Source organism: Cucurbita pepo, chromosome LG18, assembly GCF_002806865.2.
Source record: "Cucurbita pepo subsp. pepo cultivar mu-cu-16 chromosome LG18, ASM280686v2, whole genome shotgun sequence".
Taxonomy (NCBI): Eukaryota; Viridiplantae; Streptophyta; class Magnoliopsida; order Cucurbitales; family Cucurbitaceae; genus Cucurbita; species Cucurbita pepo.
In genome coordinates, this window is record NC_036655.1 from 2,473,108 (window position 1) to 2,494,232 (window position 21,125).

Here is a 21,125-nt window from a genome sequence, read left to right on the forward strand (position 1 = left end):
ACATACACATGCGCACACAGTTTACATATTGTGTGTTGAAAAATGTCTCTAAATGATTGTTCTAAAATAACTAGCCACAGTTTACAGTTTTCCTTTTCATTTGGTTTTTGAATCCTTGTCATTGAGTAACTAATGAATGGTCATAGTTAAATGAAGACGCATAAGATAAAGTTTTAAAGCACGCCAAGAAGTCATCTTACATCTCATTTTAGGAGAGAGCATCCTTGTCATTGCGAGTAACTACATTTTCGTTGAGAGTTGAAAAGTTACCGGTGTTTAAATATTTAAACTTCTACAATAGTATGGAGAAAGACTCCCAATCCAACATAACAAAAAAGATTACAAAAGATCCCCATCTTGGACAAGCCTAATATTTCGTTTTACCATTTTTCAGATTGCTGTACTTGAACCAATGATATCAGGATTGCAAGAAGCGTTGCCAAGATCTATAGGATTACTACCATTTGATGGAGGTGTAGCAGGTATATCTTTTCCATTAAGGTTATAAATGTCGAAGTTTATGGTCTACCTTTGAATTTTTTATTCCATCTCCCCCTAATTTTTAGAATATTTTTTATTAAATTATGTTTTATCACTATTAGACATTCACAATTTACTTCATTGCACATAAGTGAAGAAGAAGAAATGGATTACATTGTGATTGTAGAAGTACCAGGAATACGTGCAGAAAAATAAAGCAAACTAGAAGTAAATAGGGAAGAATTTTTATTAAAGATAATTTCAAGTACCCAAGTAACAACTTAAACAAATCAGCAAAACAAACTAATTTAATAACCTAAAAAACCGTTAACAAACTTGAAGCCATATTTACATAATTATTTGTACTGAGTTCAGGTTGCATGAGATCGATCAATGAAAATCTAAACTGGGAAGCAAAGTCAGAGCTCAGGTTGGAGGTCCTGCATGGAATAAAGGAGATTGGAAGTGTGTTATATTTAATTAGCCTTCTTGATATTGTGCTGGTCAGTATTTGAATTATACATATTGCAGTAAATATTTTTCACTGTTTTCTTCTTGAAATTATTCAAAAGTATCTGTACTTCTGCAATTTCTACTTCTGAAGTAAGATTTATTTTCAGCCTTCATTAATTACTGTTTCAAATTCAGAGTCCTATCTTGAAACTATGGTAAATTCGAAGGCTATGGACTGTTTTATACCTTGAATTGATTAATAGGTCCTAGGAGGGTGTTTGAGTTAATTAAACATGACATTGTAGGCAATGATTCTACAAATTCAGACCACTGATATTGACTTACTAGGAGAAGGACATCTTTCTAAAATTTGACTTGTCACTGACATTGACATGTTGCTGGTAGGCCAATATGTTGCTAACCAAAAGTCTTAGACTAATTTGGGGCATGGATCATTTGCAAAACATGAGGATAACTAGTACACCAATGAAGTTCCAACTGTGATTAAAAATGGAAGGTTGAAGCCTTTTTTTTTTCTAAGAAACTCAAGGTATTATCAGCCTTGCATGTGATGTAGTGGGGCCTATTGACTCTCCTTATCATGTGTATTTCTCTCTATTCATAGGCCAACTAATTCTGTTTTATTTTTCTCTACTTGGAGGTAACCCATTATATTCTCCCTCATACCTTGTGCATGCCCAGAAATTTCCTTCTCCCTTTTTGACCTTTCCCAATCTCTCCTTTTTGTATGTTCCTTCTATTTTTTTCATTATTTAGGCTTTTGTTAAATTATATAAATGTGTCATGAAGAAAAAAATTGTATTTTATTATTTTCTACAAAAATTTAATCTAAAATCTAAATTGTAAATAACATTTTATGAAATGTAATACTGGGCAACATGATACAAATGTATTAGACATACGAGTTTATTAATGTTTTCCCTTTATTAAAAACTTGTACTTCAGTAGGTTAGAGTTCCGTTATGTGCCTGTTTGTGATATTTAGCACTCTCATGACGAAAGCAAGCCAACTTTTGGATATGCCCATTGACTAATAATATTACGAGACCGAATAGGCTTAAATTGTTGCCCATGATTATAATTTTCTATTTAATTGTCAAACATTTGAATCTTGTTATTAATCTCTTAATGACTATGAAATATGAATGAACTGAAAGTTTCTCTTCTTGCCCCAAAACACAGAGAGAATTAGACGTCACGCATTTCATGCAGACAGCACCTTGGTTAGGGATAATTCCAGGTGTTGATGGGCAAATATTTCATTCTCAAGATGGAGAGAGCCCTATTGTTAGCCTATTCAAGTCGGCAACCAGTGCAGCTGTTTCAAATCCTGGAAACCCTAATGGAATGTCATATTATACCATGTCAAAACAGGCTGAAGCAGCAGGTTTTCTACTATTTCACACCCTTAACAATTTATTTTGCTGTTCATTTAACAGTTTCTACTATTTCACAAAGGCTGAATCATTCCAGTTCTGCTAACCGATAATATTTTGCAGTTTTAAGTCTTTTTATCATACAAGTCTAGATTTCTGTCATGTGTGCATGTGACATTGGGCTATTGTTAAATAACTTGAAGCGATTATGGGAAGGAGGAGATGGTTGTCCATCCTCCCTTTCGTGATAACATCCTCTGGCGTTGTGCTTTCTTGTTGTTATTGTGTGATGGGTTTCACTTGAGAGAAATAAGAGAGGTTTTAAGGGTTTGAGAGATCTTGTGAGATGTGTTCCCTTATTAGACTTAATATGTCCCTTTGGGTGTCTGTTACTAAGTATTTTAAATGATCCCGTAGGCATTGTCCTTGTGGATTAGACCTTTTTTTTTTTTTTTCTGTTTTTTGTATGCTTTTGGCCCTTAAAAACTTTTTAATTATTGGGAGAATTTGGTCCCTGCCTCCAGTTTGTTGTTACTGTAGCTAACAGAAGATGACACGACAAAGTTTTTTTTATTTTAAAATTTCTTAAACTAAAAAAAATCATTTTTTTTTATTTTTTAAAATTTAAAAAAAAAANGTTTTTTTTTTTTTTTTTTTTTCCTTCTTCTTCATTCCTCTCTTTCCTTTCTTCTTCTTTCTTTTTCTCTTCCTCTATTTCCTTTTCCTTCTCCTTTTTTGGCCTCCTCATGTTTACTCGAAAAAATAAATATGAGGGTCTTGAAAGAATGAACTTGATTTAAAGAATATTTGTGTGTTTTGTAATTCCTTTTAATAAAGTAAATAGTTGACCTCCCTAGGGATTTATTTATATATTGTTACCTAATATCTAGTGATCTAGCTAGATTTAGTTTTACCTAGTATCTAGAAATTTTTATTCTAACCTTTCTCTATTATAAAAGGAATATGTATCTAACAAAAGATAGTTGCAACATGGTCTCAAAACTTAAAACCAAACTCTAACTCAATCAGTGAAACCTTTATAGCTGTCAATCATCTATCATGATCAAGTTTCATTCGGAACTTTCATAGTTGTCGACCTCTCTGTGCATTACCACATGTCCAATTGAGTATCACAGCAACCACCACTTTCGAACTGATTGGTTTTGCAAGTCCAATCGAGGCTTTGGCTATTGTGGGTTGTGCAAGTAGAGGAATATGAACAATTTTAGCAGTTATATTTGACAGCCAACCTTTTTCCTCCACTGTTCTTTCTTTCCCCTCCTTCCAGTTTTAGTGATCTGACTTGTAAAGATCTTGAATCTTCCTGTTTTTGCAGATCTTCTGTACAGATCTAACTTGAATACTGGAAGCGTTCTAGAATATGCACTTGCTTTTACAAGTGCTGCTCTGGATAAATACTGTAGCAAATGGAGTGCTGCTCCCAAGACTGGATTCGTTGACATCACTACTTCAAAAGATTTCTATAGGATATATAGTGGACTCCAAATAGTGAGTCTGACGGCCCTTTTTATCTATTGTTTGTTTCTTTGCTATTTTTTGCCGTATAGATAATTTCTTTGTTTTAACTCATGATCATTGGATATCTTCTTTCAATCATTTTCACCTATGTCTATGTGTTCTCAATTGTTAGTTATTTTTTATCCATGGTCGATTTATGCTAATCAATTATTGGTGCAGCAGCAAAACAGAAGTTTAGACTCTAATGGATCCGATCATGTTTTAAATCCTATTATTGCTTTAATTCCTTTGTCGTTATTTTATGTAATATGCCTCTTTAATAATGTCACTAGTAATGGAATCTATGCTACGCAAGTGATAAATGTGTATGGTTTAGTTCATTTTCTGTAGATAGATTGAAATTTATTTCATGTAGATTATATACCTATGAATGGTAATTCTCCATTGACTCATTCCCTACAGTTACAGAAGGAATTTAATTCCATTGTCTTCCATATCTGAATGATATTAAAATTGAAGACAGTTGTTAATTACCTGACTAGTGATTTGTGGCTTTAGTTCATCCATGGTTTCCTCAACTTTGTTAACTGAATTGTATGTTTCATCAGATTTCATATTGTAACTAGAACAAATTTCGAACTAAATACACCAAGTATTTGGACTCTTTGTGATATGTGGGGTACTAACACGCCGATTGAGAGATTTTAATGTAGAAATTTTCAATGGTCAGAGCTGCTAATCAGTTGAAATTATCATATTTCCCCCCTTTTTTTGTAGAAATAAATGAAGCTAAGCTTACTTAAAACCTCAGTTTTCTTTTTACACTCATATTCTTTGTGAATTTACAGTAAATTAAGTCTTTCTTGCTGATACTATATTTCTACGTATTCAAGGGCTACCTGGAAGAGTCTGCTCAATCACCTTCAAACAACCATGAACTGCTTGGTGATTCTGTAGCTTGGGGTGGTTGCACAATAGTCTACCTGCTCGGGCAACAGCTACAATTTGAGCTGTTTGATTTTTCGTACCAGGTTCTGAATATTGCTGAGGCAGAGGATGGAACATTTGTGCAAACTCATAAAAATTCCCATTATATGCAGGTTTGACATTTTAATATTCTCATCCAGAAATTTCTTTTCAAGAAGATGCATCTACTGTCTGAAAATTAGTATTCTAGGTTCTGAATAGTAATGAGAACTCAGCCAGATTTACGTACTTTTTGGTCATTTTGTCTTGAATCTCAAATGGCTAATATTAAACAAGCAAGATCATTATTCTAATCAATGTTAATTTTGGTACCCACATATAGTGTAAAAACCTTGAGGAGAAGCCCGAAAGGGACAACCTAAACAGGACAATATCTGCTAGCGGTGGGCTTAGGCTATTACAAATGGTTATCAAAGCCAGACACCGGGCGATGTGCCAGCAAGGAGGCTGAGCTCCGAAGGGGGTGGGCACAAGGCGGTGAGCTAGCAAGGACGCTAGGCCCCAAAGGGGGATGGATTGGGAGTCCCACATCGATTGGAGAAGGGAACGAGTGCCAGCGAAGATGCTGGGCACTGAAGGGGGATGAATTGTGAGATCCCACATTGGTTGGGGAGAACGAAGTATTCTTTATAAGGGTGTGGAAACCTCTCCCTAACATACGTGTTTTAAAAACCTTGAGGGAAAACCCGAAAGGGAAAGCCCAAAGAAGACAATATCTGCTAGCGGTGGGCTTGGACTTCAAACAGGACTTTGTTACTGTATACCTTGTTCACAGTATTTTATGCAAACTCACTTAAAAGCTAATGAAGAAGGTCCCCTGCTTAAACTTATTAAAATTTAAACATAAATTCGAATCTCTCAAAGTTATACAAATTTGGTCCAAAACTATACAAGAAAATACGTACACATTCAAAAAGTTGTGTTTCAGCTGCTGTTACACTGTGACGATTGTAATTTTCATAATCTGTGCAATGTTTTCTCATCAGTTAGTTGCATTTTCCGGCTTCACAAACCCCTTCTTCTATATACAGGGCTGGGAATCCTTAATAGAAGCCATGAAGAAGGCCAGAAGATTGAACAACCATGTATTCTCAATGCTGAAGGCACGTTGTCCTCTTGAAGACAAGACGGCATGTGCCATCAAACAGAGTGGAGCTCCTCTTCATCGTGTTAAATTTGAGAACACTGTCTCTGCTTTTGAAACACTGCCCCAGAAAGGTGCTGTCAACTAATCCCACTCTATGCAGCTCTGCTTCTTCCACTGTAAGAGAAACTTCAACTCATTTTTTTGTCTGCCTCCAGAATTACCTACTTTGATATTGATGCTAATTGTTTCATATTTGTGATAGTAGTAGCTGTATATCAATGAGAATGATTGTGAGCCATAGCTGATTCTGATGTTTTAAACCTTTTCTTCTTTAGCCTTACTTTTTTTTTATATGTTATAGGGATTTGTAAGTTGATTGTTTTTCATACATGATATTTCTTAACTTGCCTTGGTGAAAGCAATTTTTTTGAAATGGCCCTCTTGTAAACGAAAAATGATATATCCATCTTCAGTTACATTATTAGTGTCTCAAGATTATTTGCCTATAATATTAGTTGAGGTATGTACAAGTTAACTTAAACGTATCAGATATGATCTATTTTTTTTATCATCGTTAAACAGTAAAGAGTCATTTTGTGTTGATTACTTCGAATCTCTTTGACGTTTGGGTTTGGGTTTATATTATCAAGAGGAAAGTTGATGTGTATGATCATTTGTACTTCGTTCGAAAATTTTGAATTCAGCGATCTTGTAGATGCATCGAAGTGACTGTAATTGTGTATTTCATCCATTTGGAAGGGTGGATTTTATATCAAGAGGTTCATAAAGCATATCCAAATTTAACGTGGAGAAGCTCTTCTATATTGCATGCTTGAAAATATGGGAGGTAAAATTGTGTTGTTATGTGCAAACTAAGGACTTTTGTAATATATAAATGAGCAAAGCACAAGGAAGAATAAGTTGTTTGATATGTCCAAGGTGATCAGGCAGAGCGACTCCTTTACAAGAGGTTGATTTTATCGAAACTGTTAGATTTGCTTTCGTTAAAGAAAAAATAGAAACTCTTGGTTTGGCAGATGTCAATTTGTTGGCCAACCCTAAATTGCGCCTATCGAGCTGTTAAGGTATGCACCATTTGTGTTCTTTGTTTCCTGTAGTTCTAAATAACTTTTTTAATAAATAACAATTTTAAAAAATAGCTGTTTTGTTTTCTATGCTTGAAAGTTCATCTAAATTTTGAAACATCACTGAATAATTATTACAATGTTATACTGTTTTAGTATTATTATTATTATTTTTTAAACTCAACCCAAATAATTCCCATTTGTTTGCCACATTATTTGAGGCATGATTCTCACCCCTCTTCATTTAGTATAAAAATCAGTGTTCTCATATGGATTTGATGTATTTTTTTTATGTTTTTTATGAGCTATTTGATCTTAATTCACATGTTTGTTCGTATTCTGATGCTGAAACAGCTTGGTAAAACAAATTTTTTAGACATTTTCTAAAATAGTCTATCAGATCTTGACTATAACTTTCAATATCATGTGTTGTTACGTTAAATTTCACGTTTCGGCAGAATTATCGTTTCGTTTGGTCTTTCATCTCAAAGCAGAATAAAGAATGAACGATTCTCCTATCAAGTTTTTAAGAAAAAAAATTCAAAACATTAGTAAGCAAACTTCAAATCCTTGCAAACTTTTAATACAATGGTCAAAAAATCATTGCTTACAAATCAAAATATTTCAATCAAATAAAGCTTGGAAGCCAAAAGTTTTAATTGATCCAACAAAAAAAAACTTTAAAATATCAAAAGATCAGATTTTGAATGCTTTTCAGGTTTGAGAAATGGTCATTTAGTTTGAGGAGGTTCTTATCTAAACTTTCTATGCTCAAATCATTCACAATAATTGCTCTATTCTGGTGGGGTTCTCAATGTAAGAACAAAGTCAAATCCCATTGGCAGAGTTTGGGCTAAATTGTCTAATGTGGGTTGGATTCCAAGTTATCATAGTGATTTCTTGTTGGTAACTGTAAATTTTGACACCACCACCTAATCCATTGGCTGCTGCTGTGGCCTGTGACGACGCCCACCAGCTGCTCCATTGGCTGCTGCTGCGGCCTGTGGTGATGGGTTTGAGCCCTGACAAGAGACACATTATTCACCCAATAGCTCAAGTTCACCGCTAGTGGATGCTGTCTTCTTTGAGTTTTTTCTTTCGAGTTTCCCTAAAAAAAATTTAAAACGCATTTACTATTGAGAGATTTCTACACCCTTATAAATAATGTATCGTTCTTCTCAACAATCGATGTGTTTATATTAAAATTTATATACAAAAGATGATTCTTAATTAGAAATACATTCTCTTCTTTAGACATATTTAAAATATGCATGGAAAGGAATCTTCCTGTCATAAGAGAATACTAGGAAAAAAAAAGTTAATAGGCTAATCGAGATTTGCTTATATTTGCAATCACAATTTCTTTTTAAAGCGATATTCGGTCTTAACGTATAATGGTTCTTTGCAATATTAATTAAGTTATAATGACCTATCATTAGATCGAGATGCAACCGACCTTTTTCATTTTACTTTCCTCATTCTAGAAGGCAATAACAAGTTGACACAAGAAAACACACTTGTTAATGACAGATCCTTATCTGAAACCCGAGAAGTTCATAACATTTGTTACTGTAAAACTATCATCTTCTCAGAACCAGAATTGGGTGTTGGATGAAAGTCTCACATCGGCTAATTTAGGGAATGTTCATGGATTTATAATCAAAGAATACTATCTCCATTGGTACGAGACCTTTTGGGGAAGCCTAAAGCAAAACCATAAGAGCTTACGCTCAAAGTGGACAATATCATACCATTGTGGAGAGTCGTGTTCATCTAACACTAGGAACGTGTCGTTCTCGTTGGGTTTTGATTTGTACTCTTGTAAATAGTGGACGAGTCATATCATGAAGGAGATTCTTACTCCAACTAACCCAGTTTGTAGTTCTCGTCTATGATGCTCGGGATTTGAAATTTGTGAATGATATATAGCTGTTGTTATCTGGATCGAGCTCGAATTTTGGGAAAGAATGTGCACATAGTATAACTCGAAAAAGAAGATTCTAAAGGAGAAAATTCCATAGAACTTTAGAAGAGAAGAGAATATGGGATTTCATGCCAAAATTTCTTCACACACCTTCCACTTTTGAAATACACGTGTCAATAGCAGGAGCAGCCGAATCTAATTTCTTACCACCTACAATGGCTCAATCTCAGCCGTCCACGTTGACGGTTAAGATCTCTCCACTATTTTGACCTTTTTCTTTCTTCCCCCTATTTACGCGGCATGACTCTCTGATTTCACCTTCCAGAAAAAAACATTTCTTTTTCTTTTTTTGGGAGCAATTGTTCTTCTCTGCCTCGTTCTAATCGAAGAAGTACTCGAAAATTCCAAACTGACGTAGGGTTTGGTTTGGTTTTTCCGAGCTTTTTCATTTTTTTTTTTGTTCGTCGATTTGATTTGCTGTTACTGTGTTCTTTTCTGGGGTTTTGTTCCTCGACCTTTGATCTGGGTGTTGGCAGTGCCCAATTGATTTGATCCTCTGAAGGGATCACCGTGATGATGTCTGTACAACAGGGCGAGGTTTCTCGAGCTGTTTTTGGCTCTGATCGCGGCAGCGAATCGTTTGCGGTGAAGACGGAGTCCCCCTCGCTCAGTCTGGTTACGTTCGAGAATCCTGATTCTCATGAAGGTTTGTGATTTTGTTTGTGAATTGGGATTTGGGGATTTGTGAAGAAATTTTTGTTATTTAGTTGAAGTACCTAGCTCTTGGAGGTGGTTAATGCGGTGGTTAGTTGATAATGATTCTAAATTGGTTTTAATGGAGCGGATTTCTTTGTGTGCTTTAACTCGTTGATGTATTGGGGATGTCAAGATCGTATGTTATCATTTTCATCGCTAGATTGGGCGAAAAATTTATCTACATATGTTTTGTATTCTGTTCACATCATTTGTTTCCATAAATAAAAGTGTTTTGGAAGGAATTTTCTGTGTGTGCCTTTTTGCTGTTATTTAAAATATATTTCGAACTAGAGTTTGCACACATTACATCTTAACAAACATCAAAGAAAAGGAAAAACAAGAACTCGAGGAGAAGAGCGAAAAGTCATGTGGTTTCACTTCCCCGCACCGGGTCTTTGTTATGCTTGTCTACTTGACACATCTCAAATTAAATGGAAAAAAGTGTTTTTATCTTTCATTCTTTTAAATACTTGTTCTTATAACACGTTTGTGTTGTAGTTGATGAAGAAACCTATCTGGCTCTTGCGCATCAGAAGTACAAGAATGGTGACTATAAGCGGGCACTGGAGCATTGTACTAAAGTTTATGAGAGGAATTCACTTCGCACAGATAATCTTCTTCTGATGGGTGCCATATACTATCAGGTATTTTGCGCGGCTACTGATTTGGTTATTGACTACGTCTTATACCAATTTTTATTTTCTATTTTTCTCTTGAATTTACCTGTTTTCTTAGTTTTCCTTATGCTCGCTTCCAAGTCTAACAAAAGTGTATGCTTGGCTTTTTCCTTACAGTTGAACGATTTTGATATGTGTATTTCAAAAAATGAAGAAGCTGTCCGTATAGAGCCACGTTTTGCTGAGTGTTATGGAAACATGGCTAATGCGTGGAAGGTAATCCTTGTGATTTTGCTTGGCATTTTAACTGTTCTTTATCCGTATTGGGTGCTGATGCTACTGCCTTTCTGCACAATACAGGAAAAAGGAAATATAGATCTTGCAATTCGTTACTATCTTCTCGCCATTGAGGTTTGTTAAGATTTCTGAACCCTTTTTATGTGAAAGTGATGTTAATTTAATTGGTATTAACAATGATCATTTTAACTTGTAATTACTTCTCTTATATTTGTGCCCATAGCAGTATCCGATGTAGATTGACCATGCAATCATTTTATTTGATAAACTCTCATCAACTGCACAAATCGTTGTCTTGAGACTGTCTTTGTATGAGACTTGAAAGATTTTGTCTCAATATCATTTTAGGCTCTATGTTCTTCATTTTAAATAAAAATAAATTAAAAAAACTTGTTGGGATCTATGTTTTTCTTTCTGTCTGGAAGTGCTAACTTGCTTTTATTACGTTTATCCTTAACATTATTTGGTGTGCTTGCTTAAAAATAATTTTGGAGATTTCTTCCAATCTTTCTAATTTCTATGATTTTTTTATGTGGTTTGTGTAGAGAGTTTAAGGGCTCTTATTATACTAGAACTATTTCCCTCTGTGGTTCTCAATTCTCCTTTTAACTCTGCCCAAGTGTGGTTCTCAACCTATCTTTCTGATGCTGCAGCTTCGACCCAGTTTTTGTGATGCATGGTCAAACTTGGCTAGTTCATACATGCGGAAAGGCAGGCTTGCTGAGGCTGCACAATGTTGTCGACAGGCACTTGCATTGAATCCTCTTCTGGTAATTTCTCACCCCTACGCTCCCTTTTTGTCCCATTTTGTTTAACCGGAGCTCTTTTTAGAGTTGTGGGCTTTCTTTGGGTGTTTTTTTCATTTTCCCCATGCGTTCGTTCATTTTTCATTTTTCAAAATAAAAGTTTGGACCTTTCATCCCCATGTATTTGTTAGTCTTCCATATTGCAGTGTTGCTTGTAATATTCTTGGTTCAGTTTGGATAGTTTAATCATGAAGTGAAATCATAACGATTTTTTTTTTACCGATAGATTTTGGAAGTTGAAATGTATAATAATCATATTTTATGTAGTGTTCTAAAGTGCAAGTGACCCCAAGGTGACAAGTTGGATTCAATGACGTAATATGCACTAACGTTTGTTATATTAGTTCCTTGGCAACTAATTTTTCTTCAAAGATTCCGGTTAAGATCTGAAGCAAGATGGCACTGACTTTATGGTATTTCCATATGTGGGATTGTGCATGTTCTATGGGTAGTAGACCGTCCTCTTTTTGGACTTCTTTTTTAAGTTTCCATTGTGTTATCTTCCTCTCTATCAAGTGATGTTTGGGTTCTGTCATGCAAAATTATGCTTGTTCGAAGTAACAAGGATTGTGATACTTTCCTTCTGTGTTCTTTGGAAAATAGGTTGATGCTCATAGCAACCTTGGGAATCTCATGAAAGCCCAAGGGCTGGTTCAAGAAGTAAGTACCTTCAAATATTTTCTGAACTGTTCCTCTTTAATTTCTGAGTGTGTGATGGATAGCTGAACTTTCCATAGTTGGAATCTAGGATCTTGAGTCATACCCATTTCCAATATGCTATTGAAATTGACGTTTAACTATGAACTTTTCACTCTCTATACCACTCTCCAAGGTGCCCTTGAACTAGAGCATCTATAGTTCAGATCCCCTTTCAACTCTCCTAACAAAATAATTTCCCATAAGCCAAAGTAATTTTACTGATGAGAAGAAAACATGACGAGAGATTGGATCTGAACTCATTTGAGCATCACATGCCTTTATTTTCTTCACACAATGGGTATCCTCTTTATTTTTATTATTTTAAAAATTTTTTTTTATGAGAAATTGAAATATTGTATTAATAGTCAAAAGAGCCAAAAGACTAACAACCTAAAGGCATTAGGGATGAGAAATCCCCAAGCTTAATTTAGAGGAGGTGAAAAAAAAAAAAAGGCCACTAAGGAGAACAGAGATGTTACAAAAAGAATCAAATGACTTCTCGTTTGTTTTTGTTCTGTTGGGAGGAAGAGTGCCGTCTATTATTTAGTTTTTCATACTTAATGTCTCTCTTCCTCCAGTAAAGTTACTGATTGAAACAATTCATTGGTGGAACTGTGTTGAAATCCACAGTTCGATATATATTTCAATTTGTTATCTTCAGGCCAGGGAACAGATGATGGTTGGTCTTGTTGTTACTTCCATGCCAAGTCTGCAAATTGTGAAGGAAACTAACATTTTGTGCAGGCGTACAGCTGCTACCTTGAAGCTTTACGTATACAGCCTACATTTGCTATTGCATGGTCAAATCTTGCTGGTCTTTTCATGGAATCTGGTGACTATAACAGAGCACTTCAATACTACAAGGTATTCTTGTTCTTAATTAAATCACTACATTTCACAATGTAAGTGATTAGTATCCATTAACCCGTGCATGAAGTTTTTTTGCTTACCTAAATCACTTCTTATATGCCTTACTGAACTGTTCTTGTACTTGTTAATCTTTTAGGAGGCCGTAAAACTCAAACCCCAATTTCCAGATGCCTACTTGAACCTGGGGAATGTTTACAAGGTAAGGTATCACATGCCTTGTATGAGCAGGTCCAAGGGCTGCAAGTATTTGTCCTTGCATTGGAGAGTGTCTCTACCCTGGTATTAGAGAAACGAACAAAAGGTTTCTTTTGATTTTTTCCAGGCTTTGGGAATGCCTCAGGAGGCAATTGTATGCTACCAACGTTCCATTCAGATTCGACCGAACTACGCAATAGCATATGGTAAATGTTGATGCTTAATGATGTAGTTTTGGAGTAAGATTATTATGTTGTGTATGTATGGATCTTTCTTGAGCTAATAACTTTTGTTGTGGGATTGGGGCATGTCTTGGTATTCTATGAGATAATACTTCAACAATGGGTTTAGTTTGGCTTCTCTAATTGAAGTGTTTTATTCATGTGAAAATATCGGGGGCTGAGTTTTCTACTGTGATCAAGAGTGGTAGCTTAAGTTGTACATGCAAATTTTATTGTTTACGTTCTCCATGTTTCATTGGTTATTAGCTGTCTTATTTTGACCTCCTGCCTCTGTAGTTGACATGTGTTAAACGTTCCAGGCAATTTGGCATGTACTTATTATGAACAAAGTCAACTTGATCTGGCAATACTTCATTACAAGCAAGCTATTACATGTGATCCTAGATTTTTGGAGGCCTACAACAATTTGGTTGGTTCCATGTGACTTATCATCGTAACTGATCATTAGTTTATATCTCGTCTTCAAATTATCTTCTACTATCTCTTAACATGTACTTTTTTTTTATTTTGTTCTGCAAATTTTAAGGGTAATGCTCTTAAGGAGTTCGGCAGAGTGGATGAGGCTATACAATGTTACAATGTATGTTTTTGTCATTCTACCCTTTGTTTAGTTTACAGTCTTTGTTTCCAGTGATTAACATTATGTTTCTGCATGAAGCAATGCCTTGCTCTGCAACCAAGCCACCCACAAGCTCTTACCAACCTTGGGAATATATACATGGAGTGGTACATGTTTCATCACTGTCTTTATGAGGCTATATAAACGTCACTATTTATTTTACAGCTTCTTTCAGTGATGATAAGAGCTGATTTTGTACCTACAGGAACATGGTGCCTGCTGCTGCTTCCTATTATAAGGCCACGCTTAGAGTAACTACTGGATTGTCAGCCCCCTTTAACAATCTCGCCATCATATATAAACAACAGGTAACGATTTCTGAGATGCTTTAGTCTGCTTGTACTTAATGGTTTGAACACCAAAGAAAATTGGACAGTCTGTAAGAGAAGTCCCAAGAATAAGGTTACAATAGAAAGCTTAGAGGGAACTGTTAGAACAGAGTGATTTGCCACTCATAATTTCTTTCAGTTTCTAACCCTTTAACTCAATCTATTACAGGGAAATTATGCTGATGCAATATCTTGTTACAATGAGGTCCTTCGTATTGATCCATTGGCAGCTGATGGCCTTGTCAATAGGGGAAACACATACAAGGAAATTGGTAGAGTGAGTGAAGCAATTCAGGACTACATACGGGCTGTTAATATCCGGCCTACTATGGCTGAAGCCCATGCTAATTTAGCTTCAGCTTATAAGGACAGGTATTTCCTCTCTCTCCCTGTTAAGGCAAGTTTTAACTCTGCCCCTAAAATTCCACTGCAATTTGTCTTGTTTTCAAAATGATTTGACCATGTTATCGGATGTATCTTCCAATGCAACCTCAAACACCCTTGTAGCTTTTCACATCAATGAAAAGCCTGTTTCATTTTTTCTTATCCTTTTTCAATCAACAAAAGAAACTGGTGGCTTATTAATGCCTTGATCCGAAACAATATAAGAGAATGTACCGCCATCTGGTTCACAATGGGTCTTAGGAGGATTCTGAAATAAAAAAGGTGTCCATATGCTTTCTTTTCCTGGAGTTTTAGTTTCCAGATCAGGCAACCTGTGTTTTCTGTATGTGAAGTGGTCGCTCCTATTTTAAACATTAGGGAAATCTCTCTTGTACAATAAGGATACAAATATTTAACACTACAAGTTCGTTGATTTGGACCTAAAAGTAAAGCCAACTGGTTTTTGTTCATTTTGCCTCTATTGGAAGAGGAAAAAAATTGTGACTGTCTATTTGTGTTGATTTTAATTTAATTTGATTTCTTTGGGATACAGTGGACATGTGGAGGCTGCTATCAAGAGCTATAAACAAGCATTGGTTCTTCGGCCTGAGTTTCCTGAGGCAACATGCAACCTTTTGCATACATTACAGGTAATGTTACGATTTCATTTATATTTACCATGTTTTTTAGTTAAACAAAAGGAGCTTGAACTGTATATATATATGTCTGTGTGTGTATATATATGTATGTATATATATGTATATATATATGTATATAAGTACATGTATATATATCTCTGTGTGTGTCTATATATATATATGTATATATATATATATATTTTGTTGGAAGCATGGACTGTATGAAGGATGATCCAACAAGCATGTTGAAGAAGATTTTATTCATCTCTTTTTAGCTCATTTTGAAACATAACATGCTTGGGTGTTTATATGAATTAATTTGTAATTATAGACTGTTTGACAACAAAATGTTGCAGCCATAAGTTTTACAAGTTTGTTGCTTCTATCATAAAATTTTCTGCTTCTATGGTGTTCTCCATAATATTTTCTCCTATTTGAAACATTTTGCACTAGAGGTGTTAGGAGAAAATGCCTGTGTTTTATGAAGCATATGGTATCTAGTTTACCAAGTTTTCTGCATCAGTGTATAGAGGCCAAATACAAATTTTACAGTTGTAATTTTTATCCTTGTTTTTGGTGTGAGAACTTAGTCTTGGTTCTTGGTGCTAAGTTAACACCAATTAGTTAAGAATTGAAGTTTTATAAACAAGAATATATGTTTTTCTTTTGCAGTGTGTCTGCAACTGGGAGGACCGTGATCAAATGTTTGCCGAGGTAGAGGGGATTATCAAGAGGCAAATTAATGTTAGTATGACTTTTATCTTCCTTAACAGTATTTATTTGTTTTTGGTCCTTTGGTCCTTCCTCTGCAACTTATTTTATCCAATTTCTATGCGTAGTAATTTTGTGCCTGGCTACTCTTTGTTTCAGATGTCTGTTCTACCAAGTGTTCAACCTTTTCACGCAATAGCATATCCGATTGATCCATTGCTTGCACTTGAAATTAGGTACAGTAATTTCCCCTCTTATGCGCTCTTCAAAATGAATGCAACTTTCTTAAGTTTTCTCTCTGTTATTGCAGCCGCAGTTACGCATCACACTGTTTGAAAATTGCATCTCGATTTTCAATTCCTAGTTTCAACCACCCTTCACCAGTTCCTGTAAAGCAAAATGGTGGATTTGAAAGGCTTAGGGTTGGGTATGTATTTACCTAAAGATGCAATTTTTGTTCTTTAGAATATGTTCATTTTACTGAAGCTGTTGACCTGCAGCTATCTGAGCAGTGACTTCGGTAATCACCCCTTATCACATCTTATGGGATCTGTTTTTGGCATGCACAACAGAGAACATGTCGAGGTCTGGGAATTTTAGTTTTGGCATTCTTAAGAAGCCCGTTTCTCCAGTCTTTCTTCTGACTCCTCCTTTTTAGGTCTTTTGCTATGCTTTGAGTTCAAACGATAATTCAGAGTGGAGGCAGCGTATTCAATTTGAAGCTGAGCACTTTGTGGATGTCTCTGCGATGACGTCTGATGTGATTGCAAAAATGATCAATGAAGACAAAATACAAATACTAATAAATTTGAATGGTTATACTAAGGTATAGTTTTTCATTATATCATGTGTTGCTTAGTGAAGCTCAATTCACTGTTAATTTAAGATTCTATTACTTTTTATGATGATTTTTCTGTGGACATTGTTTTCCAGAATTATCTTGAAGATTGCTTTTCATTGTTTTACTTGTTCAAATAATGTTTTTTTCCTGGTGGGTCGATTAGTTATTATACTAAAAGTAAAGAAAATGTAGAAAATAGAAAGAAATGTTATACCTGTGTTGTTTGTATATTTTGTTTCCAGGGGACTTGCATCTCGCCAAATGATTTTGAGAGATGTAATATCAATTTTTAAAAGTTCAAAGCTATTGGTTTAACATATTTGTTTATGTTAATTCTTCTTCTCGATGTTCATTATTCATTATTATTATTGAAGTATGATAAATATCGAGATTCTCTTTGCAGGGGGCTAGAAATGAAATATTTGCCATGCAGCCTGCACCTATTCAGGTTTCATACATGGGGTTTCCAGGAACAACAGGGGCCACTTACATAGATTATTTAGTGACTGATGAGGTAAACTTAGTATAGGTTTCAAAATTTTCTAACTATTATGGTCTTGTTAAATCTTCTGAACCCATTTTTCTGCTTTCAGTTTGTTTCACCATTACGTTATGCGCATATTTACTCTGAGAAGATCGTCCATCTCCCACATTGTTACTTTGTTAATGATTACAAGCAGGTTAGTATTTTAAAATGTAATTTTGTGCTGTTGAGTTGGTTTATTTATTAGTTTTGCATCTTTCTTACCTCTTATTTGATGCATGATGCAGAAAAATCTGGATGTGTTGGATCCAAATTTCCAGCACAAACGTTCAGATTATGGATTACCTGAAGGGAAATTCATTTTTGCTTGCTTTAATCAGTTGTACAAAATGGATCCAGAGATCTTTAACACCTGGTAATGTTAGCTCCATATTTGACTTGTTTTCTTTTCAGTTTTTCATCTCACCAGATGCTTACTTGCTGGTATCAGGTGTAATATTCTTAAACGCGTGCCAAACAGTGTACTTTGGCTTCTCAGATTCCCAGCTGCTGGTGAAATGAGACTTGGAGCATGTATGAGAAATTCATTTGATATAATTTTTGGCAGTGATAATATTGTTCCCATATGATAAATTATTCTTGCTATTGACACTGCAAAAATATAATTTCCACTGGTAAATGAGAGTTTTGATCTCCCGCAGATGCTGTCGCTCAAGGGGTGCAACCAGAGCAAATAATTTTCACAGATGTTGCCATGAAAAATGAACATATCAGGCGTAGTGCTTTAGCAGATTTGTTCCTGGACACGTTAGTCATTCTCTCCTCCATCTTTATGATGGTCCCTTCCGAGTCTATTCTACTTATTTTGTTCGGTTTGTAACGTTATGTTGTTCATGTTCAGGCCTTTGTGCAATGCACATACAACAGGAACCGACATCTTATGGGCAGGTTTACCAATGATTACTCTGCCCCTTGAAAAAATGGCCACTAGGGTTGCTGGGTCGCTCTGTCTTGCGACTGGACTGGGAGACGAGATGATTGTTAGCAGGTGATTATTTATTATAGTACAGTTTATGTGCTTGTGAAAATCATTAAAATTCTGGGAGCTATGCCCTTACTAATGGGAAGATTCGATATCACCAAAATGGGTCAGTCGGGAAAAAAAAAAAAAAAAAATACAGCTGCTTTTAATTCACTTCTTTCATGTTCAGTCTCCATCATTATGATGTGGGTGTCGATGCTTAGCACGATGAACAATTAGATTACAGAACAGTTCGATTGTTCAAAAATCAAGAACTATAATTATAAGTGATGTTTCAGGTTCAAATCTAGCTATAAATTTTTTCCCTCTATGCGACAGTAGCGAGTGTAATCAGAGTTCGTTTCATACTAATGCTGAAGTATAGCGTTCTTTGCAGTTTATGCTGCAAATTTCCTATGTTTGCAATGATATTTTACTTCAAAGTGTGAATGATGTTGTCCTTTTATGGGCTGCTGCTTTTCTTATACCCGTGATCACCATCTGTCGGCCATACTTATCCGTGTGGTGGCAAAATTATAGGTGGTTCTCTTATTTATTTTGCTTGAAATGTTATGCAGTATGAAAGAATACGAGGAGAAGGCAGTATCATTGGCGTTGAATCGGCCAAAACTACAAGCACTTACCAACAAATTGAAGGCAGTGAGGATGACTTGCCCTCTATTTGACACAGCTCGATGGGTATGTTCATGTGTCTACGTGTGAAGAAACATCGTAAGTTCATATGTCGGATAAAAAGTGCTCACAGTTTTGATATCAATCTCGTGTTGTAATAGGTGAGGAACCTGGAGAGGTCATACTTCAAAATGTGGAACTTGCATTGTTCAGGGCAGCGTCCGCAACATTTCAAGGTGACCGAAAACAACTTGGAGTATCCGTTCGATAGATAGGTAAGAGAGAAGACACGGGATTGTATATATAACAAACGAGAGATCAAGTTGGAAAGAAACTATATGTAGAATGTGTGCGGATCAAAATGCATGTTGTAGAGAAGTCATAAAATGATTTGAGATAAAGTTATTTGGCTGCAGCAGAACAGCCATTCCACGCCACTCATTGTTTGTATCTGTAAGCCTCGCTGGTAGTTTTGATGTTATCTAATCAGCAGCGTGTTGTGGCGTACCGACTCGATATGGACATTGTATCCCACAACGTTTCTAGTCTTCTACATATGACAGGACTGGCCTCTAGTTGAGTATCTGCTGCCATTGTCGAGGGGAATGGACACGTGGATTGTTCCGACTTTGATTCAGATTTTTGGTGTATGGTTGTTGATTAACATGTTGTAAAAGGTATGCAGGGGAATGAAGCAAAACAGCTCATGCATTTGTTGCTGAGATAATGTTAAGAGGCTGTATTATTATTATTTTTTGAGAACCACATTGGCTGATTTTTGAGCCATTTTTATGTATTATGTATGAGGGGGAAGCGATTTGATTTGGATCTCTCTTGCACGAGTTTTGATTTTTATGAATTGGATTAGAGGTTTGAAGATTCTTACACGCCTAGACGTGCACTTTGTTCCTATTCTAAGTGGCTAGTATTTTGAGTGAACATAATGTAAGGTGAACTTGTTAGACCTCTGCCATTGGTTGTGTCGTCCTAGTCAATAAAGTGTGACTCGTTCTGATTCGAATCTGGTGGCCTATTGCCACTTCGTAAGTAGGTTCGTGAGGTCATTACACACGTGCCTGCTAACTATTGGGTACTCATGCCCCTTCGTAAGTAGGTTCATAAGGTCATGCCAAGTATTAGAAGAAAGCGACCCATGTGCCTGCTAGCTATTGGGTACCCATGCCCCTCACAATCGTGTCGATTGGTTTATTACGGGAAACTCTTAGCTTGTAGAGACAGGTTCACTAGGTATCTTATTTTTGACAATATTGATAAGTAAAGTCTGGGTGGAACCGATCACATGTATAGTGGGTCAATTTTAGTAGCTTGGTTTAATAGAAACATGCATAATGGTCAATTTTAATGGTCAATTTTGCTAGGCAAAGATATGATTATGTATGGATCAGGGCAATTTGTCTCATAATCATAACCTAGATCAATATGATTATGTATGATTAGACATGCATAATCATACCCTTGACCTTGAACCCTAATTTGTCTCACACGAGATTATAAATCATGGTTCAATATCTTAAAGATATATATTTCATCTTCATCGTGCTATATATATTAGATATGTCCAAATCGATTCCGACCAGTGATCTTGAAGAAAAAGAAAGGGTAGAAAGGGTAATGTAGATGTTTGCAAAAAGTTGTTTGCCTAGTTTTACCCTTTTTCTTAAGCTTAAATCTCATAAAATTTCATAATCAGATTCTAAATTAAACTAAAAGAATGGAATTGACAAAAAGAAACTAAAAAATATGACAAAAAACGAGTCCAAATAGTAGAAAGTGTCATGACTATGACATGGAACACGTATGTCTATTTTAAATCTCTTTTATTTGCTTTCATATTAGCTACGATTTTATTATTTTATTATTATAATTAGTGTGTGTGACTCTTCGCTAAAATCATGCATATGCTAAGACTCATTTGTTTTACAAAGTTTTTTAATAAATTGTTTTCTGAACATTTTTGCAACACTTTCTCTGACTTAGTTTTCTAAAACTGTTTTTCAAGAGCGGGATCAAGGGCTAAAGTAGATAACATCTATGTCAACAACACCTCAAGGACAAAAGGAGGTGTTGCAC

At 35.5% G+C, this 21,125-nt stretch overlaps 2 protein-coding genes across 6 annotated transcripts in view; both read left to right on the forward strand.

Annotated features, from left to right (window-relative positions):
* The window catches only part of LOC111779891 (protein PIR), a 39,471-nt gene extending 32,493 nt beyond the window's left edge, over positions 1 to 6,978 (forward strand). For 3 of the 5 annotated variants that reach the window (XM_023660079.1, XM_023660082.1, XM_023660083.1), the window contains 6 exons: positions 395 to 482; positions 856 to 983; positions 2,137 to 2,341; positions 3,667 to 3,839; positions 4,703 to 4,909; positions 5,828 to 6,364. In XM_023660079.1, coding sequence (XP_023515847.1) covers positions 395 to 482; positions 856 to 983; positions 2,137 to 2,341; positions 3,667 to 3,839; positions 4,703 to 4,909; positions 5,828 to 6,028 — 1,002 coding nt within the window. In that variant the 3' untranslated portion in view covers positions 6,029 to 6,364. Of the gene's footprint in view, positions 1 to 394; positions 483 to 855; positions 984 to 2,136; positions 2,342 to 3,666; positions 3,840 to 4,702; positions 4,910 to 5,827; positions 6,365 to 6,587 lie in introns of those variants that run through there. The other 2 variants (XM_023660081.1, XM_023660080.1) reach the window with 2 other exon arrangements.
* A 2,237-nt stretch (positions 6,979 to 9,215) lies between these two features.
* On the forward strand, positions 9,216 to 19,921 carry LOC111779893 (probable UDP-N-acetylglucosamine--peptide N-acetylglucosaminyltransferase SEC). Its single transcript, XM_023660084.1, has 28 exons — positions 9,216 to 9,598; positions 10,147 to 10,292; positions 10,443 to 10,541; positions 10,626 to 10,676; positions 11,216 to 11,332; positions 11,972 to 12,028; positions 12,812 to 12,931; positions 13,074 to 13,136; positions 13,260 to 13,338; positions 13,674 to 13,783; positions 13,901 to 13,954; positions 14,033 to 14,100; positions 14,199 to 14,301; positions 14,492 to 14,694; positions 15,260 to 15,356; positions 16,017 to 16,088; positions 16,215 to 16,291; positions 16,366 to 16,482; positions 16,556 to 16,640; positions 16,714 to 16,881; positions 17,300 to 17,410; positions 17,490 to 17,576; positions 17,668 to 17,795; positions 17,871 to 17,953; positions 18,082 to 18,187; positions 18,282 to 18,428; positions 18,980 to 19,100; positions 19,196 to 19,921. Exons 1-28 carry the CDS (start codon positions 9,466 to 9,468, stop codon positions 19,307 to 19,309), a joined length of 2,916 nt encoding a protein of 971 aa, XP_023515852.1. The 5' UTR covers positions 9,216 to 9,465; the 3' UTR covers positions 19,310 to 19,921.
* Positions 19,922 to 21,125: the final 1,204 nt, after the last annotated feature.

Excerpts from the sequence above, each read along its gene's own strand:
- LOC111779893 (XM_023660084.1), top strand. The coding sequence starts at position 9,466 with ATGATGTCTGTACAACAGGGCGAGGTTTCTCGAGCTGTTTTTGGCTCT. Across the intron at positions 12,029-12,811 it reads CCCAAGGGCTGGTTCAAGAA|GCGTACAGCTGCTACCTTGA; the intron begins GTAAGTACCTTC and ends CATTTTGTGCAG. Across the intron at positions 15,357-16,016 it reads ACCTTTTGCATACATTACAG|TGTGTCTGCAACTGGGAGGA; the intron begins GTAATGTTACGA and ends TTTCTTTTGCAG.